The sequence below is a fragment of the Filicampus tigris genome, chromosome 12 (assembly GCF_054856515.1).
Source record: "Filicampus tigris isolate MCC_2025a chromosome 12, RoL_Ftig_1.0, whole genome shotgun sequence".
NCBI classification, from domain to species: domain Eukaryota; kingdom Metazoa; phylum Chordata; class Actinopteri; order Syngnathiformes; family Syngnathidae; genus Filicampus; species Filicampus tigris.
This window is the reverse complement of record NC_141228.1, coordinates 1,913,528-1,940,000: the sequence shown is the minus strand read 5'-3', so window position 1 is coordinate 1,940,000 and position 26,473 is coordinate 1,913,528. Positions and strand designations below refer to the sequence as shown.

The 26,473-nt window shown below is 41.1% G+C and overlaps 1 protein-coding gene across 3 annotated transcripts in view; it reads right to left on the bottom strand.

The window, feature by feature from the left end:
• The window catches only part of LOC147138033 (discs large homolog 1-like protein), a 184,438-nt gene that overhangs the window by 153,968 nt on the left and 3,997 nt on the right, over positions 1–26,473 (bottom strand). Inside the window, exons 2-4 of one of the 3 annotated variants that reach the window (XM_086048009.1) lie at positions 18,562–18,726; positions 14,168–15,011; positions 13,495–13,576 (exon numbers count right to left, since the gene is read on the bottom strand). In XM_086048009.1, the coding sequence (XP_085904135.1) occupies positions 13,495–13,576; positions 14,168–15,011; positions 18,562–18,726 (1,091 nt within the window). Of the gene's footprint in view, positions 1–7,615; positions 7,895–13,494; positions 13,577–14,167; positions 15,012–18,561; positions 18,727–26,473 lie in introns of those variants that run through there. The other 2 variants (XM_086048014.1, XM_086048017.1) reach the window with 2 other exon arrangements.

Below are 26,473 nucleotides of genomic sequence, written 5' to 3'. Positions count from 1 at the left end.
TCACAATAAAAACTAGATCATCTGGACTGAGGTTTTGTTTTGGATGATTCCTGTTGCTTCTTTGTTGCATGAGGGGGACATATTCTCTTACCCACCTCTTCCAGAAGAGGTCCGCAAGATACTGTGCTTATCTCCATCTCCTCTGTGTACAGAGGTCTCCCTTTTGGAATAGTCCTGATAGCATGATAGGTTGGGCCTTCAGCTGTAGAAGATGGTTTGGCGTGAGTGGCTTCAGATCATTTGCATCGCTAGTCACTGTAGTGATTGGCCGGTCAGTCATGATAGCCTCTACTTCGCATAAGGCTGTCTGTAGGGTCTCATCGTCTTTTAAGACTGCGTACAGGATTTTTTTGACAAGCCTGATCAGCCTTTCTGAAACCCCACCATGATGTGCTGCAAATGGGGGATTGAATGTCCATTTAACCTCATCCTTCAGAAGTTCGTTTTGGATCCTTGTATGGTCCAAGTCTTTCAGAGCCTCACTGAGCTCCTTCTGTTATGGGACAAAGTTTGTCCCATTATCCGTCCGGATGCTCTTCACCGGTCCCTGCCGACACATGAAGTGACGCAGGGCATTGATGCAGGAGTTTGTGTCCAAATGGTTTGCCACTTCCAGGTGGATGGCTCTGCTCACCAAGCAGGTGAAAATCACTCCCCATCGTTTCACGTGAGAACGCCCTCGTTTCACATCAATTGGGCCGAAATAATCAATACCCACATGCGTGAAGGTTGGGAGATCAGGTGAGAGACGGTCTTCTGCAAGGTCAGACACTTTCTGCTCCTCTACTTTTGCTTGCATGCGCCTGCAGAAAACGCAGCTCCTGATTATCCTTCTGGCAAGACAGCCAGAATCTCTCTTGTAATTTTGAAATCATGTGACCTCAGGAAATTCCTGAGTGTCCAACCTGTTGGTGGATCTTTTGCAGGATCAGTTAAGAGATGCAAGAACCTTTGGGCAGGATAATTGGATTATTTTGCTCCGCTGGCATTGCCATATTACTGATTCGCCTTCCCACTCTCAGGAGGCCATGATCCACAATAGGATCCAGTTTACAAATAGGGCTGTTTTGTTTGACGGCCTTTCCCATCATCAAGAGGTCCAATTCGGGTCCAAAGTGTTGTCTCTGTTCGAATTGGATGATGGCCTTTTCTGCCTCTTTCATGTCTTCTACTAACAGACATTTTTCTTCCTGTGTCAATCCTGAAGCAGGTTTGGATCCTGGATCAGCCTTTGCGAGATCTTTTCTCTTCTCACCGAGCACAAGAAGTCGTGCCTTTGCGAGATCTTTCCTCTTCTAACCGAGCACAAGAAGTCGTGCTTTCAGCTTCAAAAGCCAGGCCACAGCTCTCCTCAGCCCATCCCAAGAGGAATAGTACTCCATTAATCTGATGATTGGATTATTTTCTTTCACATGTGTGATGTTCACGGTAATGTCATTTTTCACCTCTAGGTCATCAGAGGGGATCGATCCCAGGTCATCTGGGATTTTTGGCCCTGTATCCCTTCTCTTCAGGAAATCCGACCTCTTTACCCACCGTGAAGATTTCAGGAATGCATCCATATGCAGCTCACGTAAAGCATCATCTGCCAGGTTGACTTGTGAGCTTACATGTCGCCACTGCTTCTCTTGGGTAAGGTCAAGAATCACTGCCACTCTGTTGGCTACATACGTGTGCTATCTCTTGGTTTGGTCACAAATGTATTTCAGTGCAGACGTACTATCTGTCCAGAAAGTAGAGTCCGTAGTGCAAGCTGGAGCATTCTGTCCACCCTCGCGGCAAGTGTTGCTGCTGCCAACTCGAGCCTGGGAATAGTCATCTGTTTTAGTGGAGCTACTCTAGACTTTCCCAGGACAAATGCCACATGAACTTTTCCCATGCTGTCGGTATATCTTAGGTACCTCACGGTGCCGTAACCCAGCTCACTTGCATCACTAAAGTGTAGTTCCACAGCTACTACCTCCCCAAAGTCTTTTGGCTTCATACACCGGTCAACTTGGAATGAACCCAGTTGCTCCAACTCAGTAACTCATCTCTGCCATACCTTGGAGAACTCCCCTGGGATAGCTTCATTCCAGCCCAGCCTTGCTCTACAGAGTTCTTGTAGGATTCGTTTGGCTTGCAGGATGAACAGGCAAAGGAATCCAAATGGGTCGTAGACTGAGCTGACTGCTGAGAGAATACCTCTCCGAGTTGGTGGTCTGGTCCTGGTGGTGGCCTTAAAGGTGAATACGTCACTTTCGACGTTCCACTGTATCCCAAGCGCCCTCTCGAGGGGCAGCTTCTCCCTGTCCAGGTCTAGGTCTTTGATTAGCTTTGCTCTGTGCTCCTCAGGGATGGACGCCAGTACCTTGCAGCTCTTACTAACAAGTTTGGTCAGTGTGCAGCCTACATGTGAGCAAGCATCCTGGAGGTCCATGGTAAGCTTGATAGCTTATTCCACTGTTGGGACAGACTTAAGGCAATCATCAACATAAAAGTTGGATTTGATGGTCTCAGTCACGTCCTCCTCATATCTCTTGATGTTATCCTCAGCAGTTCGCTTTAAAGCAAAGTTTGCAATACTGGGTGATGACACCGCACCGAAGAGATGGACTGTCATGCGGTACACCTCCAAGGGCTGGCTGGTGTCACCGCCTGGCCACCAGAGGAATCTCAGCAGGTATTTGTGTTCCTTGTGAACTCGTACCTGATAGAACATTGCCTCTATGTCTCCCATAACCGCAATTGGTTCTTGAGGGAACCTGAGCAAAACACCCCTCAACGTCTTTGTCAGATCGGGGCCTTGGAGGAGTTCCTTGTTGAGAGATGTGCCTTTTTATGTTGATGTACAATCAAACCCCCCTCGAAGTTTGCTTTCCTGCTTATGATGGACCCCATGATGAGGTATATACCAAACTTTGCCATCTTCTCGGTGAAACTGTTCCTGTGGCACTTTCTCTGCATACTCCTTCCTGATTACATCATGCATGAAGTTTGTGTACTCCAATGCGTAGTTTGGATCTCTTTTGAACTTCCTTTTTAGGTTCTTGACTCGCTGCTCTACCATTTGGTAGTTGTCTGGCATGACAATATCCTTACTGCGCAAAGGCAGAGGTAAGGAGTAGTGACCATCTTGGAGGTTAACCGAATTTGAAGCGATATCCATGAACCTCCTGTCCTCCACTGACAACTCACTTTTGTCTTCATACTCCTTTTCAGAGAAGTCCTGATTATATTTTCTGATGAGGGGTTCCTCCAAAGTAGCAAGAAAGAAAGTAGCAGATATACGGTTGGCTTTTACTGCAGGAGGTCCAAATCCTTCCATAGCGGTGCAAGATTTGAGTGGACTGTTAACCACCCATCCTAACAATGTCTTAACCGCATATGGTCCATTGGCTATTGATGATGTCCCAGGGTTCCAGTGCTTTGGGAACATTGATGCCAATGAGAAGTTCGATATCTGCATCAATTTTCTTCCACTTTAGATTCTTGAGATTCGGCCATCTTCTCAAATCCTTTTGAGTGGGCAGGTGCTGCTTTGAGACTGGTATCTTGTCCTGGGTGTAGAACCTAGGTAGTTCAAGGTAAGTGCCACCTTCCAGATTGCCTACTTCCAACCCTATGAGCGCATGACTTGGGACCAGGTTTTCCTGTCCCATTGTTTGCAGGAGGATTTCAGTCTTCCGTCCTATAGCTTTCAGTCGCTTCATTAGGTTCTCCGTGCAGAATGTTGCGGAGTGGCCTGGATCAAGGAATGCATAGGTGGAGATGGATTCATTCCCTTTTGCCATTTTAACTTGAACTGGCACTATTGCCAGAGTGCAATCCTTTCCGGCCCCAATTGCACCTCCAGTTGAGACAAGATTGGCACTGATCACCGATGTTCCCTCTGTCGATTTTGCTTCCTTATCATTTTTATCCACGGCTGTGGTCTTTTGTCGAGGTTCCTCTGTTTCCACATTTGTGTTCTCGTCAGTCACTATGTGAAGCAGTGTTGGGTGCCTCCTTTGACATTTCCCACATGTCAGCTTCCGTTTGCAGTCGCGGCTTATTTGTCCTTTGACTAGGCATCCAAAGCAGTGACCATTTACCTTCAGAACTTTTGACTTGTGTGACAGAGATTTAAACTTTCTGCAGTCATTAAGTCCATGCTTGCCTTTACAAAATCCACATGAAGCAGTGCTTGCTGGCATGGCTGAGTGACCTGTAACTTTGCCCTCTACTACTACTACTGTTGTTACAAAGCTGTTTCCTTTACGCTTTTGTAGTCTGTGATCAGTTGTCTTGGTCTTTGGCGAAACCTTATGGCTAGGGAGAGAATCATGTAAGTCCCCAAACAATTCAGATTGTTGACAAGATTTTAGCTTGTTTCTCTATGAATTCCACAAGGTGTTGAAATCGAGTTCGCCTGTTTGTTCTTTGATAGATGTCATAGGCTACTCCTCTCCATTTTTCCCGTAGCTTGTATGGAAGTTTAGATGAAATGAGCTTGAGATTGGAGGGAACGTCGAGCTCATCCATATCCAAATCCTCCATGGTGTTATGACATCCTCTAAGATAAAGTCCATAAGCCTGCTGTCCTTTTCCATCATCCACTTTGATAGATGCCCATTTCAGTGCTTTATTGAGGTATGCACTACTGACTTTAATTTCACTTTCAAATTGTTTCTCCAAAAGCCTCTTGGCTTCGATATAACCTCGCTGTGCATTCATGTGCAGGCAACTGCGTACAAGATCCCTGGCTTGGCCAGAGGTGTACTGTTCAAGAAAGTAGAGCCTGTCTGCGCTGCTACTAGTCTTGTCCTCAATTAAATACTCAAATGCATGGATGAAAGAATGATATGCCAGTGGATCACCATGATACACAGTGACCTCCCTCGCAGGTAGTAAAGCCAGCTTCTGCTGCATTAAGATGAGTTCAGCGATATCACCACGCGTGCCAGTGGTGACACCACCACTGCTGCTTGAAAGAGCAGGGCCGTGACTTTCAGAAGGTGTGCGAGCTCTGGATTGACCACGCCCTCTGGCCTCTCTCAAGAAGTAATTGAGAGTTGTCATTCTGGGTTTATACCATTCACTTAAATCAGACTCCTGTTCTCCCTTTGTTAGGAGATCATGCACAGATTGATGCACCTCATTGAATTCATGTATGGCAACCTTATAGGATTCCTGTTCCTGTTCAAATCTCTCCATATCAAAGGCTTCACTAGCAACATTCATCCATTTATTTAAGCAATTCGTTTTTCTGTCTCTGAGGCACTCATGGTCAGTTATTGCTTATCACTTTGAAACAATCTGTTTTTCTTGCACACTACAATTCGTTTTTAAATGTCAATTCAGTTATTTTGGTGGTTCCTGGTTGGTGTATGTCCTTCCTTTATTTAAGGTGCTATTTTTATATCCATTAATCCATCCATTAGTTTTTTATTTTTTGTTTTATTCATGTGATCCTTGTTTTTAATCCAGAAATCGTCCATTCGCAGATAGTGCAACGCAGCCTTTCTTAACACAGTTCAGAAAGTCACACGCTGGCTTTGTCACATTTGCAAGGTTCCTCCAATCGTTTTATATGTATCACATTTCGTTCACAGATCAATTATCATAGTGCTTTCAGGGAAACATTTCGAAGCATCTCCGAATGCAATCAACACAGCATCAGCAGTCCATTAATGAATGCGGGTTACTCACGACCGACCCATCAATCCACCTCAGTTCTGCTGTCCTTTCATGGAAATCCGTTGTTCAGACGAAGTGTTTGACTTTGGCGGAAAAAAGAGTTTGACTTGTGTAGTGGCATTCTATCAATTAAAAAAAATAAGCCACTTGAGCAGGGTGTTGACGCAGTAATCACAGTGGAACAAATGGCGATCCAAAACATTAACAAAAACTCAAAACCTTCCCCATCGTCCTACGAACCAAACAATAAAGATATAAAGCCGAAACTTCAATCTGTTGTCACAATTTACTATGGTTCGGTCATTTGTGTTTGTATGTGTGGTCAAACACTTTTTCCGCCTGGCTTCCTGTCTCAAACACCCTTAGGTGCTGGTAATTATCTAATTTATAGATCCCAGGCCGCACTACCACTTCCGGTCTATAGAGGGAAGGATCTATACAAATATGCTGCTCAGGAAGGCGTACTGTGACGAATGAGAATATTGGACACCACCAACCATAGTAAACCATGCAGCACAGACAATTCAAAAACAACAACAATAATAATGCAGCACAATTGTACAACAAAAAAACATAACCAGAATCAAATTAACATGTTCACATTATTTTCTATGTCCAGAACAACATGTTTATTTTTGTTTTTTTTATGTAATGACCACAAATGTAAATCTAGGTTTTCACAGTCCTGACTGATGCAAGTTTCAAAATGCAGAAGCAGACTTACTCTTCGTAAAGTTAAGATGAAAAAATGGCCAGGTAAGATATGAATCTTATGCTTATGTTGGCGTCAGCTTTGAATAATAGATAGCACTGTACAAGTTTAGATTTTCACAAAGTGGATGTTGTTAATGCATTCATTTTGTAGTATACAGTAATTAGTAATCAGTAATTAATAGTCTGATGGTGACTTGAACTACATAATTTTGATCTACCTGCTCCGTCAATTAGACTGTGTTCAGCATTGTTGCTAGGTTTTCAGTAAAACCATGTCATAACTAATTTAAGTTTAGATGGAAGTGATAGCAGAGAGACAACATTTAATCCTCTTGCTTTCTGATTCGGGGGGGGTAAAGAGAGAGGGGAAAGGAGGGTTGGGGGGCCTGGGGGGCGCGTAGGGCAAGGACAGAGACAGATATTAAGAGTGATTCTACAGCATGTCGGCATGGCAAACTATTTTACAGAAACAAACTCCAAGCCAAAAGAACCAAGCTCACCAGTGGCCCCCTCATAAAGTTTGACAATTCATTTACATGCAATGCTAAGATAGCCCTGAAAACTACAGTCTCCAAATCAAATTTGATCGCAGCTCAGGGTGATAGCCTCAAAAGGAGGGATCCTGCACATGACAAATATCCAGAACTAAATTGTCTTGCATGCATCATCTTTGGGGATTTTTGGGGTATAGTATGTTCCAAGTTTCATGTTAGACAGTTGTCATCATTCAAAATTAAACCTGCAACGTGCCTCTTGCCTTGTAGCTCATAATTACAGAGCTCTTCTAGACCAGGGAATCGCATGACTCCAGGCATCACTAATTACAATCGGGGATCAGGAATTGGATGCTGCTTAACTGACATACATCTTGCTCCATGGTAATTTAGGAGGCATGTAGGACAAAGTCCATGTAAAAGTCAGTACTGTAGCTAAGCAATAATGGCTAAAATAAATCTGAATAAAATATGACAATAAGAATCTTCCTGTTTGCTATACTGTATTTAAAAAAATGTTTCTACAGTGTATGATTGCATATTTTAGAAGGACTGAAGACATCCCTTTGTGCATCTGCACATAGGGTACATGTAACGATACTGTAACATGTCAGGCCTTAAAATGCTAATTTGGTATTGTTGTTTTTGACAGTGAAATGACAAGGGTGTTACTGATCGAATCAAGCTAAATAGCCCACGAATATCTTCTATCTTACTGTATCTACTTTAAATACATGAAGGTACATTACATTGACTGAAGATGTCGACTTTGGTTGGTCCAACTTGACATGGAGCACTTGTGGCTTCTGAAGCCCAATAGCTGTCAGCCTTACAACAGGAAGGGTCATCCCAACACCTAGTGACTCGGTCCTGTTCTTCACAACTTCTGCAGAGCCTGCAGAGTCATACGTATTTGGACGAAGATACTGTAGCCCCGCTGCAGATGTAATCTACAATCTTAAAGCTTATTGGGAAGTTCTCTCATGCCGTCTCCTTGTCAGTGCGCCTCCTCTTCCCAGTGACAACATAAGATTGTACCAGCAGTTTAGAAGTGTGTCGAAGGATCAGCCTTAGTGAATCCCACTCTCGTTTTTTTTCTCTCTTTGTCTGTCCTAAAATAGCTCCAACTCACTAAAGTCTATAAGCAGCCTATACTAAGCTTCTTATGAGAGATTCTTGCTCTCTTGGGACACGGGAGGCCAGCGACAACAACACATAGATGACATACAATTACAATAGGATAAAAAGAAGGACAATAGAATCAAAATATTGGATTAGTAAAAGAAAGATGATAATCTTCGATGTTAAATAACATTCGCAAATGAATGTCAATTTCAACAATTTACAGAAGATTTGACAGAGTACATTTGAAATAAATGTGTAGTTACAGTATATGAATTTTGAAATGTGGTGGTCAAAACCACAGTATACGGTGAGAGGTTAGACAAGGTGATGAGTCGGGGAAAGGAATCAAGCAGATGAAGAGCCGATGTAGTTAAATATTCCCAATCAGTAACCTACCTGTCTTCAGCAGGAAACACTATGTGTTTTGAATCCATTATATTATATAGTGCAGAGAGGAGGTGGAGAAAAAGTAATCTTACAGTACACTACGAAATATTATGTGAACAACTAAAATCCTACAATAAAACAGTCAAACGGGCAAGAACTTCCTATTTCTCAAACCTCATTACTGTTAATAAAAACAACCCCAGAGTTCTCTTCTCCACCTTTGAACTTTTAACTAGCTCTGATTTTAACAAAGTCCTCACAGAGACCAACAGACACTCTCTGTGAGGACTTCGCAGACCACTTCAGAAGTAAAATTGATGACATAAGGTCGAGTCTTTTAGCCCATCAAAATGCAAGTTTTAATAAACCTGGACAATCATATTTACATGAGGAAACACTGGAAAGTTTTGCCCTGGTTGATACAAGGACACTTGGTCAAGTTTTCTCCCAGGTAAATCCTCCAACCTGCCTTCTGGATCCAATTCCCACATTTCTTTTTAAGACATTTTATGGATTCTTTGAGGAACAGACATTAAATATAGTCAATTGCTCTCTTCAGACGGGCGTCTTCCCCACTGCCTTTAAAACGGCGGTGGTGGGGCCCCTTCTGAAGAAGAGCAATTTTGACCCCAGAGGTTTTAATAATTACAGACCTGTATCCAACTTACCGTTTTTAAGTAAGATTTTAGAAAAACGGGTTTTCCTCCAGTTAAATCATTTTTTAAAAACAAATAATATTTTAGAGAAATATCAATCTGGTTTAAGGATGAACCACAGTACACAGACTGCTCTTTTAAATGATATTAGGTGCACTGCAGATGTGAGGAAACTCACAGTCTTGGTGCTACTGGATCTAAGCGCTGCTTTTGATACAGTAGATCACCAAATTTTATTTAATAGACTTAAAAATCTAGTGGGCATCTCCGGTACTGTTTTTAACTGGTTTTATTCCTATCTCACAGACCGATCTTTCTTTGTAAGTCAAACTTGTTCCTCCAGAACCCATGAAATTAAATGTGGGGTTCCCCAAGGTTCGATTTTTGACCCCCTACTTTTTAATCTTTAGATGTTTCCCCTTGGGGATGTCATCAGGGGACACGGCATCAGCTTTCACAGCTATGCTGATGATACAGCTGCATATTGCCGTGTCCACTGATGACTCAGGACCAATTGATACCCTTTTAAATTGAATTTTGGATATTAAGTCATGGATGGCAGATAATTTCCTCCAGCTCAATCAGGACAAAACTGAGGTTTTAGTTATCGGTCCTGAAGGTCAAAGTTTTTAATCCCTCACATTGTGTGAAGAACATTTTTGACTCTGAGCTCAGTTTTATTCCTCGTATCGTATGTAACTAAGATTGTTTTTTATCACCTTAAGAATATCGCCAGAGTCTGCCCATTTCTCTCTCAGGCTAACACGGAAGTGCTGATGCATGCTTTTATTTCCTGTCGTTTGGATTACTGTAATGCCCTGCTCTCTGGCCTCCCCAAAAAGAGCATTTCACCATTACAACTACTGCAGAATTCAGATGCTCGGGTGCTGACGAGATTCAGAGGGCGGGAGCACATTACACCAGTTTTACAATTGCTGCATTGGTTTCAGGATCGATTTTAAGGTACTTTTATTAGTTTATAAATGTGTTAATGGTCTTGGGCCATCTTATTGATCTGATTTGCTTTTATCATACCAACCCTCACGGATCCTGAGGCCCTCTGGCGCCGGCCTTTTAATTATTCCAAGAATGAGGACCAGAACGCATTGCGAGGCTGCATTCAGCCATTTTGTTCCTCAACTTTGGAATAGCCTGCCAGAGGACGTCAGGAGACTGTTGATATTTTTAAGAGGAAGCTCAAGACACACGTTTTTAGTTTGGATTTTAACTCATTTTAAGTAATTTATCTTTTCTTTTGACTGAGGATTATTATTTTCTTATCTTACTGATAGCTCCAGTGTTTCCTCGGGAGGGGGTAGGGGGGCGCCGCATGGGGGGCGTGGCTGCCCTTCCCGCAGGGGCTGTCATTGCAGGGGATCCTTGGGTCCCGGTGGCCGGGGGCCTCTACACTTTGTGTGGGGTCCACCCGGCTGATCTGGGCTGGGGGTCTCTGTGGCGGTGGCACCCCTGTGGCCGTGGGCTGTCATTCCCCTCAGCGTGAAATGAGCTTCCCTTGGGTAGCCTTTCCTCATATGGTTTCTCTGTGCCTTGTCATGTCTTTCTAACACATCTTATCAGGTTGTGTGCTTTGTGTGTGTGTGTGGGGGGGGGGGGGGTATGTAGGTGTGTGTGTGTGTGTGAGTGCTGATGTACTGGTGGAAATATGGCTTCGGGTTTGTTGGGAGGGCGGGCGCTAACAGGTCTTCTTTTTATATCGTGTTTTGGATGTTTTACAGCACTTTGAGTTGCATTTTTATGTATGAAAAGTGCTATATAACTAAAATGTGATTGATTGATTGATTGATTGATTGATTGATTGATTGATTGATTGATTGATTGATTGATTGATTGATTGATTGATTGATTGATTGATTGATTGATATTCATGTGAAGACAAATGTGATTAACTAGATGGATGTAGGGCTTAAACCTTATAGTCTATTTTTATGATTGCATGATTGCCAACAGTATGTGTGTATGTGTGTGAGTGAGTGCGTGTGCCCACATGCATGCGTGTGTGTGCGTAAGTGGATTGACGAGGTCGTTAATACTGTACAACTGAACTGTAAGATAATGCTCTATGACATCAGTCAGTAAGTTAAGCTTAAGTCTAGAAAACACGAACCCATGATATTGGCTCCTGTCAATATCATCGATTACTCATGATACAGTAATTCCTGTGAACCCATTGCTGAAGGGTTGATAAAATTAACTGAAGCACTTTTAAGATGACACTTTTGAGAGAAAATGTCAATATTTTTCAGTATCAGCTAAGGTAATAAAGAATTAGAGACAGGAATTTGCTACAAAACGTTTCATAATACCAGACAGAGCAGATAATAGATGAGGACAACAAATAGATGAAGAATTCATGTACAGGAATTTCAAGTACGTATTCAACAACGCTTCGTAAAGTGCACTGAGTATCGTTGGAGAGAAAAAAATAATAATTCAACTGTAACAAAATCAGCATTAACAATAATAATAATAATAATAATAATAATAATAATAATAATAATAATAATAATAATAATAATAATAATAATGTTTGTCTATGTGTGCCCTGTGATTGGCTGGCAACCAATTTAGGGTTTATCCCGCCTATTGCCCAAAGACAGCTGGGATTGGCGCCGACATGCCTGCGAACCTCGTGAGGACAAGCGGGCTCGGATAATGGATGTAGGTAAGTTAGCAATAACAATAATAACAATAATAATAATTATTATTTTGTGCAAAAGGTGGAGTTCTCCCTGAATAGCCGGGTTTACATTGAGCCATGTATTCCGATTACAAAGGATCCAAATGACCAATCAGAATGAAAACGCTCCATATAAACACCCCAATCGTAATAAAAATGGAAGAATCCAAATGTAATTTCATTGGGATTCACAGGGGTGGTATATTCCTTTTGCCAATCCGAAAAAGCGTCATGTAAACAGTTCAATCGGACTGGTCAGGCTGCATCTGGTCTGCGCACGCTCTGTCTTGACGTAAATGTATAGTAGCGTCGTTGTATACGCACTTTAAAATGGCAGCGTAGGGCTGCTTGATTAAGCGATTTTGAACCGTAACCGAAGTTTCTGGATAAAATGATGTTAAAAACGTTCAAATCGGCACGTTCGATTTGGTTATTTTTGGTGTAGCCCAGTTGTACTTTCTGTATTGTGATCTGTTTGTACATTCTCTTCATATTTGTACTTTCTGTTACTCTTCTCTTCGTAAGATCTCTGTTTTCTGGTGGTTACTTCTGTGTTTGTCATGCACTCATGTGAGTAGCGTGTTCAGTCCAATTGCTTAAATGCGGAAGCGATTGTCCGCTGTCCGAGGAGAAAGTGACACATGTGGGGAATTGTTTGCTGCAGGAGCCGACTATTTGAGCCGCCTGCCGAGTGAGTGAGGAAGTCAAGTGGAGCGTATGCTCAACTGACGGAATTGGCCAGGTCGATGGTGAGCTCGGAGCCCAGGATTGAAACTTGGAAATTGCCTGGAATAGAACTGAACCAAGTAAAATGCTGTTAATCCCAATGGATTGTTCCGTGTGTATTAAGTTAAATTGACTAGCATTTTGAGTTCAAAGAAAGAAAAATTAAGTTTAAATAAAAGACATTCAAAATACTTTATTTTTCATTTTACAAAGAAATCGTAATCGTAAAATCGTGTTTGAGAGAAAATAATCGGGATTTTCTCATTAGGCAAAATCGAACAGCCCTATGGCAGCGTCTTACCATAGCTCGTCTGCAATGCAAGAACTTGTTTTAAAGTACTGGTAACTTGTTTTTAATCAAGATGCTGCTTTAATAAAAGTGTTAAAACAATTTTTGTGCGAAATAGATGAATTAACTCCATCTTGATAGATCACGATCTCCGCGTGTCACACGGCTGTAACACGACTGATCTGATTAACAGTGTGGAGCAAGTAAACGGACGATCGGAATAGATTACGTCACATGTAAACAGGTGACTAGAGATCTTGAATGATTTCATTCCGAATTACTTAAACGTCTCCATGTAAACCCGGCTACTGTTTGCCAGGCAATCGCAGAGTTGCCAACAAGTGAGTCACAAAACCATTGTCAATAGACAGACAGATACCAATAGGTAGGTAGGTAGGTAGGTAGATACTTCATTCTTCCTGTGAATGTGTTGCTTTGTGCAGCAAGCCTTTAAAAATTCAGTTGAGTAAAATACAAGCCCAGCACATAGAGATGCAAACCACGCACACAGGCATGCAAGGAGTCATCGAGTGCACAAATAGTGACTGCACCACTGAGCTACGTTTCAAGGGGGTTATCCGCCTCACTCAACGGCACCTCAACAGTAGTCAGGGTGCAGACCAGCATCTTTTGAACAACTAGCTACAATTTATATTGTCCGCAGCGGGACCTAAACCAAAGACCAAGATCTTATGAATGAGCTAGTGGCTCTCCATGAACAGCCAAATTGCAACAGAGATGTCTTACCTTGACCCCTGGGCTTGCAGCAGCTTTGGGGCTGGCTGGACCAGGGCTAGTGGGAGAGGGGATGACTTTCAGTGGCCCAGGGCTGGTTACATTATGTAGAAAGTTCAGAGGAAGAGAGTGGGTGTAGGAAGGTGGAATTGGAAAAATCCCAGCTATTAATTTATAAAATGTTCAGCATATAAATTAAGATTTTAGATTGCGATTAGGGATGGACCGATTATCGGCTGTGCCGATTATTGGCACCGATATATGGCTTTTTGACGAATATCGGCATAAATCAATTTAAAACTGTGGAAATCAAAACAAAGATATGTTTCATATAACCTTTTTAAGACATGGTGACAACCCCGGGTGCTCCCTGAACTGTTTGTTAGAATTTTATACCAGAGATGTTATTGTCAGAAAATTCTTGAAATAATAATTTAAAAAATCAACATTATGCAAACCTGAAAGATTGTTCAATAAACATTCTTAAAGACGTTGCAACAAAGTTAAGAGTCATTTTCCTTTAGAGTTTGATGCCAATATTTTCCTTTTTACTGAAAATGAATATCGGCTCCAAATATTGGTTATCGCCCTCCTTGACTACTAATAATCGGCATCGGTATCGGCCCTGAAAAAAGCATATCGGTCTATCTCTAATTACGATATGTAAGTTCAACTGTTTCATTACCTCTTATGGGATCCTTTGCTTTGTGGGTCTGAAGGACTGATGGGACTCTGGGGACCAAATGCAATTTTTAGGTGGCTATGAGTTGCAGGACTTGATATTGGCGTATTTTTGCCTGATCCTTGATCCTCATTGGCTGTAACAGTCGAAGCACAGATGGTAGAATCCGTGACTGCGTTAGTAGCTGGGCTGATGTGAGGAGTGGTGCTGGGTTGGGAGAGTTTGTCTGGTGCAGAGTGAGACTTTAAGCCTTGGATGGTTCCCAAGACGAGGCTTGAAACAGTCACTTGATCAGTCGGACTGGTAGGACTTCTTTGTTGTTCAGGAGTAGTGGAGGAGCATTCTGAAGGTAAATTGTTGGTGGCATGAAAAAGTGTGTTTGTACCATTTTGTGGTAAGGGATTCGGTGTTATTGATGGAGGCTCTGTGCAGGATGCCGCACCTTTCTTCGTAACTACAGTGGTTGCTGAGGGGGACGATGGCTTCGAAATGTCTGCTACAGTAGACGTCAAGGCCACATCCTGGATTGGAGGAGGCGGGGCAGGGTACTTGACCTTGGATGGTTGTGACTGAGAAATACAAGGCTGTGATGCTGGTTGTTTTGTGGGTATCACAGATGGGATTGGAGGAGCAAGGGACTTGGTTGACTTAGGTTTTGGAGACATGTATTTTGGCTGGCATGGTCCTCCTGAAGCTGGGCTGCAGAGCTGACGAGAGGTGGGTTCCGGCGGCGCCGTAAATTCTGCTGGTATGTTGACGGAGGAGGGAGGTGTCACTGTGTCCGCTATCAGTTTGGTTGAAGTTTGGCTGTCAGTGAGGATAGTTAACTCATAGTACTCCTGAATGTCTGCAGGAAAAGAAGAAACATTTAAACCAAGTTCAATACCGAACAACTGTCTGATTTGACAATTACAGCAGTTCATATGTTTATGGTGCAGAAAAATATTCTGTGAGGAAACAAACGGGAAAACGAAAATCATGGTCCTGCATAAGACATGTCCAATGTCCAAACTGCAACATACCAAGTACTGAAAATAAAATTTAACAGACCCACATTAATTACTGATCTATGCTAGACTAAAAGCAGTGGTATGGTGTCACTGGTGAAAAATTTGCAGTAAAGTAAAAAGCAATAATGTTTTTTCTCAACAAAAGTTCATGCAAGTGTGTTATTGCAGAAGATTTAAAAAATGCAAAGTGCACAAGTGAAGCACACTGTATGTTCATTATTTAGTAATGTTTTTCCAACAGTATTAGTTTTTTTTTCTTCTATTTTTGATTTGATATTATTTGTCATTAAGTCATCACCAGATGATAAGTGATGCTGAAATTGGTTAATATATCAGAATGGTCAAATTCACTCGTTCCTGCTCAGCTGAAGAAATGTTAGGTCAATTTTGAGCTCACTGGATGGATGGATGGATGGATGGATGGATCGATGGATGGATGATACGTATATATTTTTTTATTCCTCACTTATAATCAGAGCTGAGCATTCCGCCTATGTGACGGACCAGTCCGTCTATCTGCCTATGACGGACACCCATTTTGTAGGCGATAAACAATAAAATTGAATCTTAAAAAAATAGTCGGACTAAGCAGAGTCGTAAGACCATTTTTTTCCCATCTGTAATCGTCTATTTTCGCGGTGAGACGAGGTTTATGTAATAGTATTGTTGTTTGCAGAGGAAGTGACGTTTTCCCTATGTTTCGAGGCTGAGGGCCGGTGTGGGTGCCAGATGAGATCGGGTCCAAAATTGTAACTGTGGCCTCCCTGCGTGCTGATGACGTCACGCTCTATAACGTATTTCTACAATATATAATTCTTTGCCACAATGTTTGTTACCCATAGCTGTTGTATTTTTATATTCTGTGTTACTAAAATAAAAAAATTAAAAAATTACAAAATTGCTTCGTGCCACATTAGCGAGGCAGCTCCTACGTCACTTCCGCTTATGCCCCGGGAAGAAGCCGCTGCCTGTTTAATGAAATGTTTGCATTTCTCCTGCCAAACTGGCAACGATTTTGTGGTTGACTCAGGCTGCAAGATTCTACGTATGTAATGTGAATTATTTCTTAACAAAATGTGTTTTCCCTCCGAATAACCGTGAACCACAATCTGATTCCCAAGGCCACAAATTGACGTGATGTCATCAGTAGGCCACCGTAGGACGATCCTCGCAAAAGTGGCAGTAAAGTACTTTATTTTATTTTATTTTTTATTTAGTAACCCAGAACATACAAACACAACAACTAGAGGAGTGACAAACATAGAGGCAAATGAATATATTACGGAAATACATTACAAACTGTGACCTCATCAGCACGCGCACAAGCCACCAAAGGACCGCGGGACAATTTTGCAGCCCGATCACATATGGTACCGACAGCGGAATAAATATGTCTTCTTTAAATGCTGCAAGACACAAGGTCCTTAAAGGTATATAAAGTTCATATAAGGTCCTCAATGTTGCTAAAAGGAGAAGTATTTAGTCTGGCCGTGGCGTGGTGGGTTTGCAAATCCACAGTTTTTTTTTTTGTCATCAATATCGAATTACTTTTTAGCCTTAGCGAAGCGGTTAGCCACCAAGTATGATGCTGTCGAGACACATTTGTTGACAAATCAGTTGTGATTTGAGTCTGCATTGACAGCACATATTGTTATGCAGAGCGGGTTCCTGCATGAGAATCACTTGTCGCCGTGAATCCATATTTCAAGTAGGTCTTCTGGTATTGTCTATGGAATGTGCCCTTCTTTTTCTTCTTGGGCATAAGTTCTTGAGTTGAATTCTCACTGGTCCTTTTCCCCATTGCAAAGAAACTTTTCAAATACGTCTATTTATTTTAATTATTTGCTAGCTTGGGCATTTAATATTCGGAGCTGGGCATCGCCTATTTCCCATCTACATATTTAATCAACCCATGTGGTCCCAGTCGGTCCGCGTCAGCCAAACGACGTTGAGAACGGAAATAATCAGTGCCGCACTCCTGACACGTGGCCGAGCAAGGAAAAAAATAAAAATAAAAGTGTTATTATTATTATTTTATTATTATATATTATTTTTTATATATAAAAAGTGGCGGTTAGGCGATGCAAGCTCAGTTAATATTAGTGTTACGTGATGGAGACAACTTGACACGTGTTAAGAGTCAGTCATAGATGGTGGTAACAGAGAGAATCCAGTCACTTTTCAAAATAAAATATTTTTCACCTTGGGATAATAAATAAAACAGAAGTACTGTATGTTTTTTAAAAAAATTATTTCATCTTTGCAGCCTGCCGCGGCCTGGTCCGAAGTGGCCAGCGGCCCGGTGGTTGGCAAACACTGCATTATTGCACACACTTTCACTTTATGCTCACCGAGTATGTTTGTATTTGACGCATGCATTACACCCGAAGTGCCCAACCACTGGTCCGCAGTCATACAGATGTAATTTTATTTTATTTTGGAGGGCAACATGTCAGCCACCCTACAACTCAGCCCTCCCCAACTATATAAAAATAGCTCCGCTTCATATTGAACAGTCACACAGAGAAATACATTAATTCCATTTTATTTATATTTACAGTGTTTTGTGGTTAAACAAAGAGGTAAAGTGACCGGCTGGCATGCGGGTGCGCACGCACACACGGACGGATGGACGCAGAAGTAATAGAATATATATTTTGTACGCTGATCAAAAGTAAAAGACTGGTCTGATAACATTGGGATATATAAATTCTGATGGTTTGGTTTGCTTTCGTACTGTATTTGAAACTAAACTCCGCTATGCAGGTCATTATTCTCAGTGCACTTAAAATGGTTGCATATGCTACATTCATATTTGACTTACCGGTGTCTTTGTTTACAAATATCATAAAACCACACTGGGCAATAAACTGAGCTGGTAAAGCAGATAAATGTGTCCATAAGAGCTACAGGAAGCATTCAAAGCCGTGACATGTCTTGTGTTTTTGCTAATGGGCAACAGTTTAACTCAGGTAGTGCCTGACTTATTACAGATTTTTACATGACAACAAAAAAAAGTTCACATTTTGATGCCATCTTTGGGGCTATATTTCAGTGAACAGTCACGTAACAAACTCAATTGATCTTCTTCTCTCCTCACTTCACTTGTTTTTGTGCAAAACACACAATTACCATGCCTTCATCTAGAGCTCCAAAAACACCTTGCCAACCCCAATAGAGTATTATTAAGATGAAAGAACCTTAAACAGTACCTACCTCATAACCTACCTCATAAACAATAGCTTAACAATTACTGGTACAGCCACACCTAGATCCAATACTGACTCAGTTCTACTAGCTACATATTAACTGCTATTTGAAGTACTGTATATTGCACTGTGGTTGCAGTGACTTGCAGAGTTGCTAAACAGATGAAGAAATACTTACCAAGCAGGGCACTGAAGAGCTGACTTTGGAACACATTAATGACTCTGTCCAGGGACTGTTGTAGTTGGTGATCTTCCTCAATAGAACCGTGTTTTATCTGGCTCTGCTGCCTCTGATCTAATTTGGCCCGGTACTGCTGGAGAAGCTCGAGGGCTCGTTGAGCATCTGAATAAAACACAGACAAATTAAATAAACAACCTATTTTTTTCCTGGTACTATTCATCGAAGGAAGTAATAATATGTATGGTTCAGACTGGCTAAACATGGGGACGTTTACATAGAACACAACGTAACCCACATCAAAATCATAACTTTTTTCATCAACTCACTGCATTAACCTTTCCAAAGACATTGAAGTGACAATCTAAATTGCAGGGGCAAGAAAGAAATACCAACATCAATTAGCAATGAATTCATTCTTTGTGAATATGTGACAGAAGCGTAATCTGGACAGCTGTGGATAATTGACTCAAGCCCCGTCAGAGATATCAAGCCAAATGTTGGATCTAAATTTAAAAAAAATAAAATCCTTTACAAAGGCAATAATGCTCCATGATTATAGTCTGCTATATGACCACGATGACAAAATTTCAGTTAAAATGTGTTTTCACCATACCATAATCATCAGTAAAAAGCAGTGAAGTAATAGCTGAAAGCTAAACAACTTTAAATTTGTATATTTTGTATTGATTCATAGAAATAATATATGGATACTAATTAGAATATTTTTCATGAAATAAAACATTTTTAAACACTTTAGAAAAATTACGAGATATTGAACATTTTTGCACATGACCAATATATTTACATTTATCCAATACACGAAAGGATTTGTTGTTTATTATTTAAGCCTTCAGGCAGTATAAACTCTCATTGAATATTTCATGTTTGACACCCCAACCACGAATACTAGGAAAACTTGCAGAATGCAAGATCAAAGCCCATTGATTTGATTATGAATTTTAACACAAGTGACTAGATCAGGCATCCAAACTCCGGCCCGGGGGCCAAATGCGGCCCATTGTCAAATTTTATCCGGCCCGCAGCCTCTGTTATAAAATTAATCAAGTCTGGCCCGTTGCCCCGTTGACAAGGGTATTAAATACACTCTAAATGCAATTTCACATTTACACACAAGAAGGCAGCAGAACTCTGTCCAACTACATAATCCTGTGTGACCCTTTCCTGACAGTTTCTATGCTGCATTCACACCAAATCCATTGAGAGAGTTTCTGGTGGCGTGATTCAATTGAAGTCAATATAGTTCGCGTGGGTGGGCACGGTTGCTGCAGTGCGCCGCAGATCATGCATTTGGAGTGGTGGGACGCGGAGCGAAGCATCAAAAACCCGTCCATTCATCCATTCGCCGCATATAAAACAACTGAACTTTTTTCCCTCTTTGCCTCGCGGCAGCCAATCAGCGTCAGGACATACTACGTCACACCGTGCGTCATGTACATTCAGCGGAGAGCGCAAAATGGAGGAAAAGATTGTTTGTGGACACCTCGAGCTATATAAGACGGACAGTTAAAAAAAAAAAAAAAAAAAAGGAACCAGGTTTGGAGAACCGTGAGTGAGCTTTGTATACCTGGTATGTTTTTACTTTCTTTCTCTTGTTTTTTACAGCTGTTGAACTTTATCAAGACAGCAGTATTGTTTGCATTTGCACAGTGTCGGCCACTTGATTGTGATGTCGAAATGCTGTCGTCGTACACTACCGAGCTAAACACCTCCCCTCTCCGCTGTGCGTGAATGAGCGCCTGCGGGTAGAATGGCGACAATGAATACAAAAGGAATGTTGACAGCGAGGGCCCACAATTTACGAAAAGGGGGATATTGGACTGTTTTTTCCCCCACTGAAATACGCAACAACTGTGTCTCCCTCATTTGCAAGGAGACTGTTACTTATGTCCCTGTTTTTAAATCTAAAAGTTCAGTGAACATTTATTTTCAACAACATGCCATTTTTCAAATTAACTATTACCTGTACTGGTGAATATAATATATATGATATGTATATTTTATTTGTTATTTAATTAAAAAGTTCAGAGAACATTTAATTACCAGTTGTTATTCATGTTTGAAATGTAATTTGCACTGGTGAATACTGTTACTTATTTCCATGTTTTTAAATCTAAAGGTTCAGTGAACATTTAATTTCCAGTGATGTTTCAAATGGACCAAAAGACATGTTTAAGAATCTTGAAATTTAAATTAAAAAGTCAAAAACGAAAGGCAACACTGGTTTGCTAAAATGTGACTGGATTTATTGGTGTTCCATGTAAAAAAAGAATGTCAGGCTAAATGGTTGGCCCCCGACATTTTCACCTCAGCAAATCTGGCCCTCTTTGCAAAAGGTTTGGACACCCCTGGACTAGATGGACCATTTAACGTATTGGCCTGAATATAAGATGTTGTTTTTTGCATTGAAATAAGACTGAAAAAGTGGGGGTAGTCTTATATTTGGGGTCTAGACATTATACCCAATCACGACGCTTGATGGCGCCAGATATCATTGAAGCGAATGCTGAACTTGCATTCAACTTGCAAAGCAACCCCTGTCACGTGAGGATGACATGTTATGGGAGGAGCCAGAGGATGGGATTAAGGACAGCAACACTGAGCACAGCGAGGCAGTTAATTGTTTGTGAGGAGTAATGTTCTGTCATGATAGAGCTCAGCTACTCTCAAGTTAAACCAGTTTGCATTATTTTAGTGCAATGTTTTTCCTTATTCAGATTTGTTTCAAGACTACAGTTACAGTTAGACTTCACTTTGATGGTTAATGCAGTTATTGCAATTTTGTTGTTTGATCACAATAGATTGGTTCTTTACATTTCAAAAACCAGAAGCCCTTCATTTACGAATGTGATTGCACTTTAGTTAACATAAGATAATAAGAGAAGATAAGAATGCCTTTATTGATCCCACAGTGGGGAAATTTTCATTGTTACAGTAGCAAAGATATAGGTCACACAGGGGCGGCGGCATAATGTGGCCATTAATGTATAACATTGATGGCAAACATTTAGGATCAAACCTATGTAGATATACGCAGTAATATGTTTAAATGTTGAGATATTAAGATTTGAATGAGGCAAAATAACATGCCTTTTCTCTCAAATATATTGTTATAATCATTTGTTTCAGATGTACTGTAATTATTTTCTGTATAAAAATTAATTTGGTGTTCAAAAAAACTTTTTTCAAACTTAAGTCTTGAAAAAGAGGGGGTCGTCTTATAATCAGGGCCGTCTTATATTCGGACCAATACAGCATTGTAATAAAGTAAAGTGATTCTACTGACCCTGGGCACACTCTGCACTTTTTGTTTTTGTTTGTAATCATACAAAGATAAGTGAAATTTTAAAATTTCTGTCATTTTGAAATTTTGGAGGACTTTATTTACAGTAGAGAACTGTATGGACCTATTGTTTAAGGTTTCGTTTAACTTTTGAAGGCATGCTGATGACGCTCGTAACTCCCTTTTTGTTAGACTTTTACAACAAACATGTATATTGGCAAACATTAACAATAATAATAATGAAAAAAATCAACATTATGCAAATCTAAAAAATGTTTCAATAAACATATGCTCAAAGATGTTTCAACAAAATTAAGAGTTTTATTTATTTTTTATGCCAATATTTTAGTTTTTTCTGAAAATGAATATCGACTCCTTGACTACTACCGTATTTTCGGATTATAAATCGCAGTTTTTAGTTTGGCCGGGGCGGTTTATACTCCGGAGCGATTTATGTGTGAAATTATTAACATATTATTAACTGTATATCATTTCACATAAAGATAAATCCTTAAAGCTATTAAAATGCATGGATAATTTAAACATTTAAATCCTAATATTTTGTTAAATGAGTAATTAAAAGTATGATAAAAAGGCAATTTGACTGTCTATCAATAAATCCACTTGCCGTGCCTGTGGTCTTACACACACATACGGAGCGGAGAAAACAACAGAGAGATAATTACGACCGAATACATAAATACTTTTGGAGACTTGGAAATATTCTACATGGTCGGCGATAAAAAAAAAGACTTATTTAATCGATCTACGATCGTTTAGGTGAATTTAAAGTTATCTTACCTTGTAATGTTGTCCACATTAATTGGACAACACTACCCGGCTACCCGTGTGTTTCAGGATCGATTTTAAGGTACTTTTATTAGTTTATAAATGTCTTAATGGTCTTGGGCCATCTTATTTATCCGATTTGCTTTTATCATACCAACCCTCGCGGATCCTGACGTCCTCTGGCGCCGGCCTTTTAATTATTCCAAGGGTGAGGACCAAAATGCATGGCGAGGCAGCATTCAGCCATTTTGGTTCTCAACTTTGGAATAGCCTGCCAGAGGACGTCAGGTCCGCGGAGACTGTTGATATTTTTAAGAGGAAGCTCAAGACACACGTTTTTAGTTTGGATTTTAACTCATTTTAAGTAATTTATCTTTTCTTTTGACTGAGGATTATTCTTTTATTTTACTGATTTTAGTTCTTAAATTACATTACTGTTTTGATTTTTAGTTTTTTTTTGTTCTCTGTTGTTGTTAGCTTTTAGCTCCAGTGTTTCCTCATGGGGGGGCCTCCGCGTTGGGGGGGTGGCTGTCCTTCCCGCAGGGGCCGTCATCGCAGGGGCTCCTTGGGTCCGGGTGGCCGGGGGCCTCTACACTTTGTGTGGAGTCCACCCGGCTGATCCGGGCCGGGGGTCTCTGTGATGGCGGCACTCCCTGTGGCCCATGGGCTGTCATTCCCCTCAACGTGAACGAGCCCCCTTTGAGTACCCTTTCCTCATATGCGAGAGGTTCCTCTGTGCCTTGTCATGTCTTTTTTAACAATGTTTATCAGGTTGTGTGCTTTGTGTTTATATGTGGTGTGTGTGTGTGTGTGTGTGTGTGTGCGTGCGTGTGTGTGGGGGTGTGTGCGTGTGTGTGTGTGTGTATGTGTAGGTTCGAGTGCTGATGTACTGGCGAATATATATCTTTGGGTTTGTTGGGGGTGAGGGCGGGTGCGGGTCTTCCTTTTCATGTTGTGTTTTGGACATTTTTACTGGACAGCACTTTGAGTTGCATTCTTTTTGTATGAAAAGTGCTATAAAAATAAATTTGATTTAATTTAGAGAATTTTTCACTGGCTGAAGCGGGTAGTATAGACCATTGATTCCGGTCAGAGAATCAGGAGGAGACACGGAAGAAACGCACCAAGGCGGAACTAAACTTTGGTTCCCCCCAGTCTTTCTGACATACCTGTTGTAAATTCCTCATTAGTGCTTCCTTTATACAGGCATTGGTTTACTGTTTAACTTGTGTGTTTTACACCAGACATGCAGCTAATGCGTCCTTTCTGTATGTTGATTTATGTCGGGCATATTGTTGGACAGGTAAGGGGTCCTACCAAGAGACGTTTGGAGTCTGTTAGCAGTTAGCGGTAGCCACGTTGTTCGCTATCACTGTGTCCCGTCACGCTCTTTGAATAGAGTGACTGTTTGGATGAGGCGCCCTGGTGAATCCCCCCCAAATTAACATACAGGCCTAACTCTGCGTCTGTTAGCCGTTAGCGGCTAGTGGCAGATGCGTGCCGCCTTCGTGGTCGGGTACGCGCCGGGATTGAGCGAGTTGTTGAGCTCTGTGGAATGGATTGAAGTGCTACTGAAGCCACGTTGTTCCCTATCACTGTGTCAGGCCACGCTCTTTGAATCGAGTGACTGTTTGGATGAGGCGGTCCGGTGAATCCCCCTAAAATTCCCCTACAGTCCTAACATTAGTCCTAACGTAACTTTCTTGTAATTCTACATGTGTGAATGTAAGCTAATTGTTACCATCGTAGCTCGGTGGAAATTATGTGTACTAAGCGCACAATTGTATTATTTTGATTTATATGGACACATTTATCAGCGTTACGCGACGGAGGCAACTTGGCTTCCGGGTGGTGGAGGGGGGCGTTGTGTAATGTAACGTAAGAATACCGTTCAGCCTGTTCTTGTCTGTATTCTATTTTTATTTTAAATTGTTCGTCATTTAAATTTCAAATGACATGTCTGTTCTTGGTGTTGGATTTTATCGAATGAATTTCCTTAAAAAATGTGACGTATACTCCAGTACGACTTATATATGTTTTTTTCTACTTTATTACGCATTTTATGGCTGGTGCGACTTATAGTCCAGAAAATCCAGCAATAATCGGTAGCGGTAAAAACATATCGGTTTATCTCTACTTAAAAGGCACATTAATTAATCCACCAGGATTGTACCTTTAGCTAAAATGCGATGCGGGACAACAATTGGAACGTATCAACCGCGAGAAGTGATGGAAAACAGTACTCTTCTTTACTTTCTTACTAGGGCTGCACAATATCGAAGCAATATGCATATCGCAAAGACATGCAATAATTTTCTTATGGAATTGTAAGCTTTTATCTGAATTTTACCAGTCAGATGCAAAGCCAAATGTGCATTGCCACCCAATGGTTGGACATTATCTAGTGGAATTACAATTAGTTAGTTAAGAACACATTGAGCTAGCTTATTTTGTCGCATGAAAAAAAAGTACCGTATTTTTCAGATTTTGAACCATGAGGCTATTATAAAGGTCCGACTATTCTGTGGATTTTTCTTGCACCGCTAGGGGCGCTCTAACCGGAATTAGAATCAAAAATAAGAAAAAAAATCCATGCAAAGAAGAATACGCTACTTTTTCTTTAGCAGATAGAACACGGACGACAAATTACAAACAGTTGATTATTGTATTTTCAAATTCTGGCCCTTCATCATGGAACCTGTTATGTACTGATAAAATTAACAAGATTTGATTGCAGGTGGCGGCACGGTGGTCGACTGGTTAGCACGTCCGCCTCACAGTTCAGAGGTCGTGGGTTCGATCCGGCTCCGGCCACCCTGTGTGGAGTTTGCATGTTCTCCCTGTGCCTGCGTGGGTGTCCTCCGGGTACTCCGGTCTCCTCCCACATTCCAAAAACATGCATGGTAAGTTGATTGGACTGTCTAAATTGCCCCTAGGTGTGATTGTGAGTGCGGATGTTTGTCTCTGTGTGCCCTCCGATTGGCTGGCAACCAATTCAGGGTGTCCCCCGCCCACTGCCCAAAGACAGCTGGGATAGGCTCCAGCACGCCCGCGACCCTTGTGAGGATAAGCGGTATGGATAATGAATGAATGAATGAATGAATGATTGCAGGTGGGGGAGTTAAACAGGCGAGGGCGCTATGCATGAGGTTAAGCACTAGGCGTTGCATTGGGTGGTATGTGGAAGGTAAAGCAATAAAAGGTGGATGTTAACTGACAAACTGGAGTGTGTTCAGTCATTACCGGTACAGGTGGGTCAAAATCCAACAGAGCCCACATGAAGACGTTTGTATGATTTAAGTTTTAGGTTGAAGGCCATCTTGCTATCCAGGAAGAAAACTGCGCTGTTGCACACAAGATTAGCATCAATGAATCTATGGTGAGACGTTGGAGGCAGCAGCGGGAATTGAAATGAACATAAGTTTCAATCGTCAAAGTTGTTGCTGTGTTAAAAGACACTGTTAGGAAATAATCTGTTCAGGTACATACATTTATCGGTCAAAATTGTTCTGTAAATGCAGAAAATATCTAACTTTTCAACATAGGTAGGTGCGCCTTATAACCCTGTGCTGCTTATGTATTGTTTATTTCTTTTTTAAATAGAGTGGGTGCGGCTTTTATAATGGTGCTTTTATAATATAGTCCAGATAATATGGTACTACTTTCAATAGAATAATAAAAATCTTATTTCCTTAGGTACATATCACTTTAGTCATCGATATTGCTTTAGTCAACATCCATATCGCATGTTTTTCCAATATCGTGCAGCCCTAGTTCTTACTCATTTATTTTCTCATTGTCCTTTCAAGTTGTATTTAA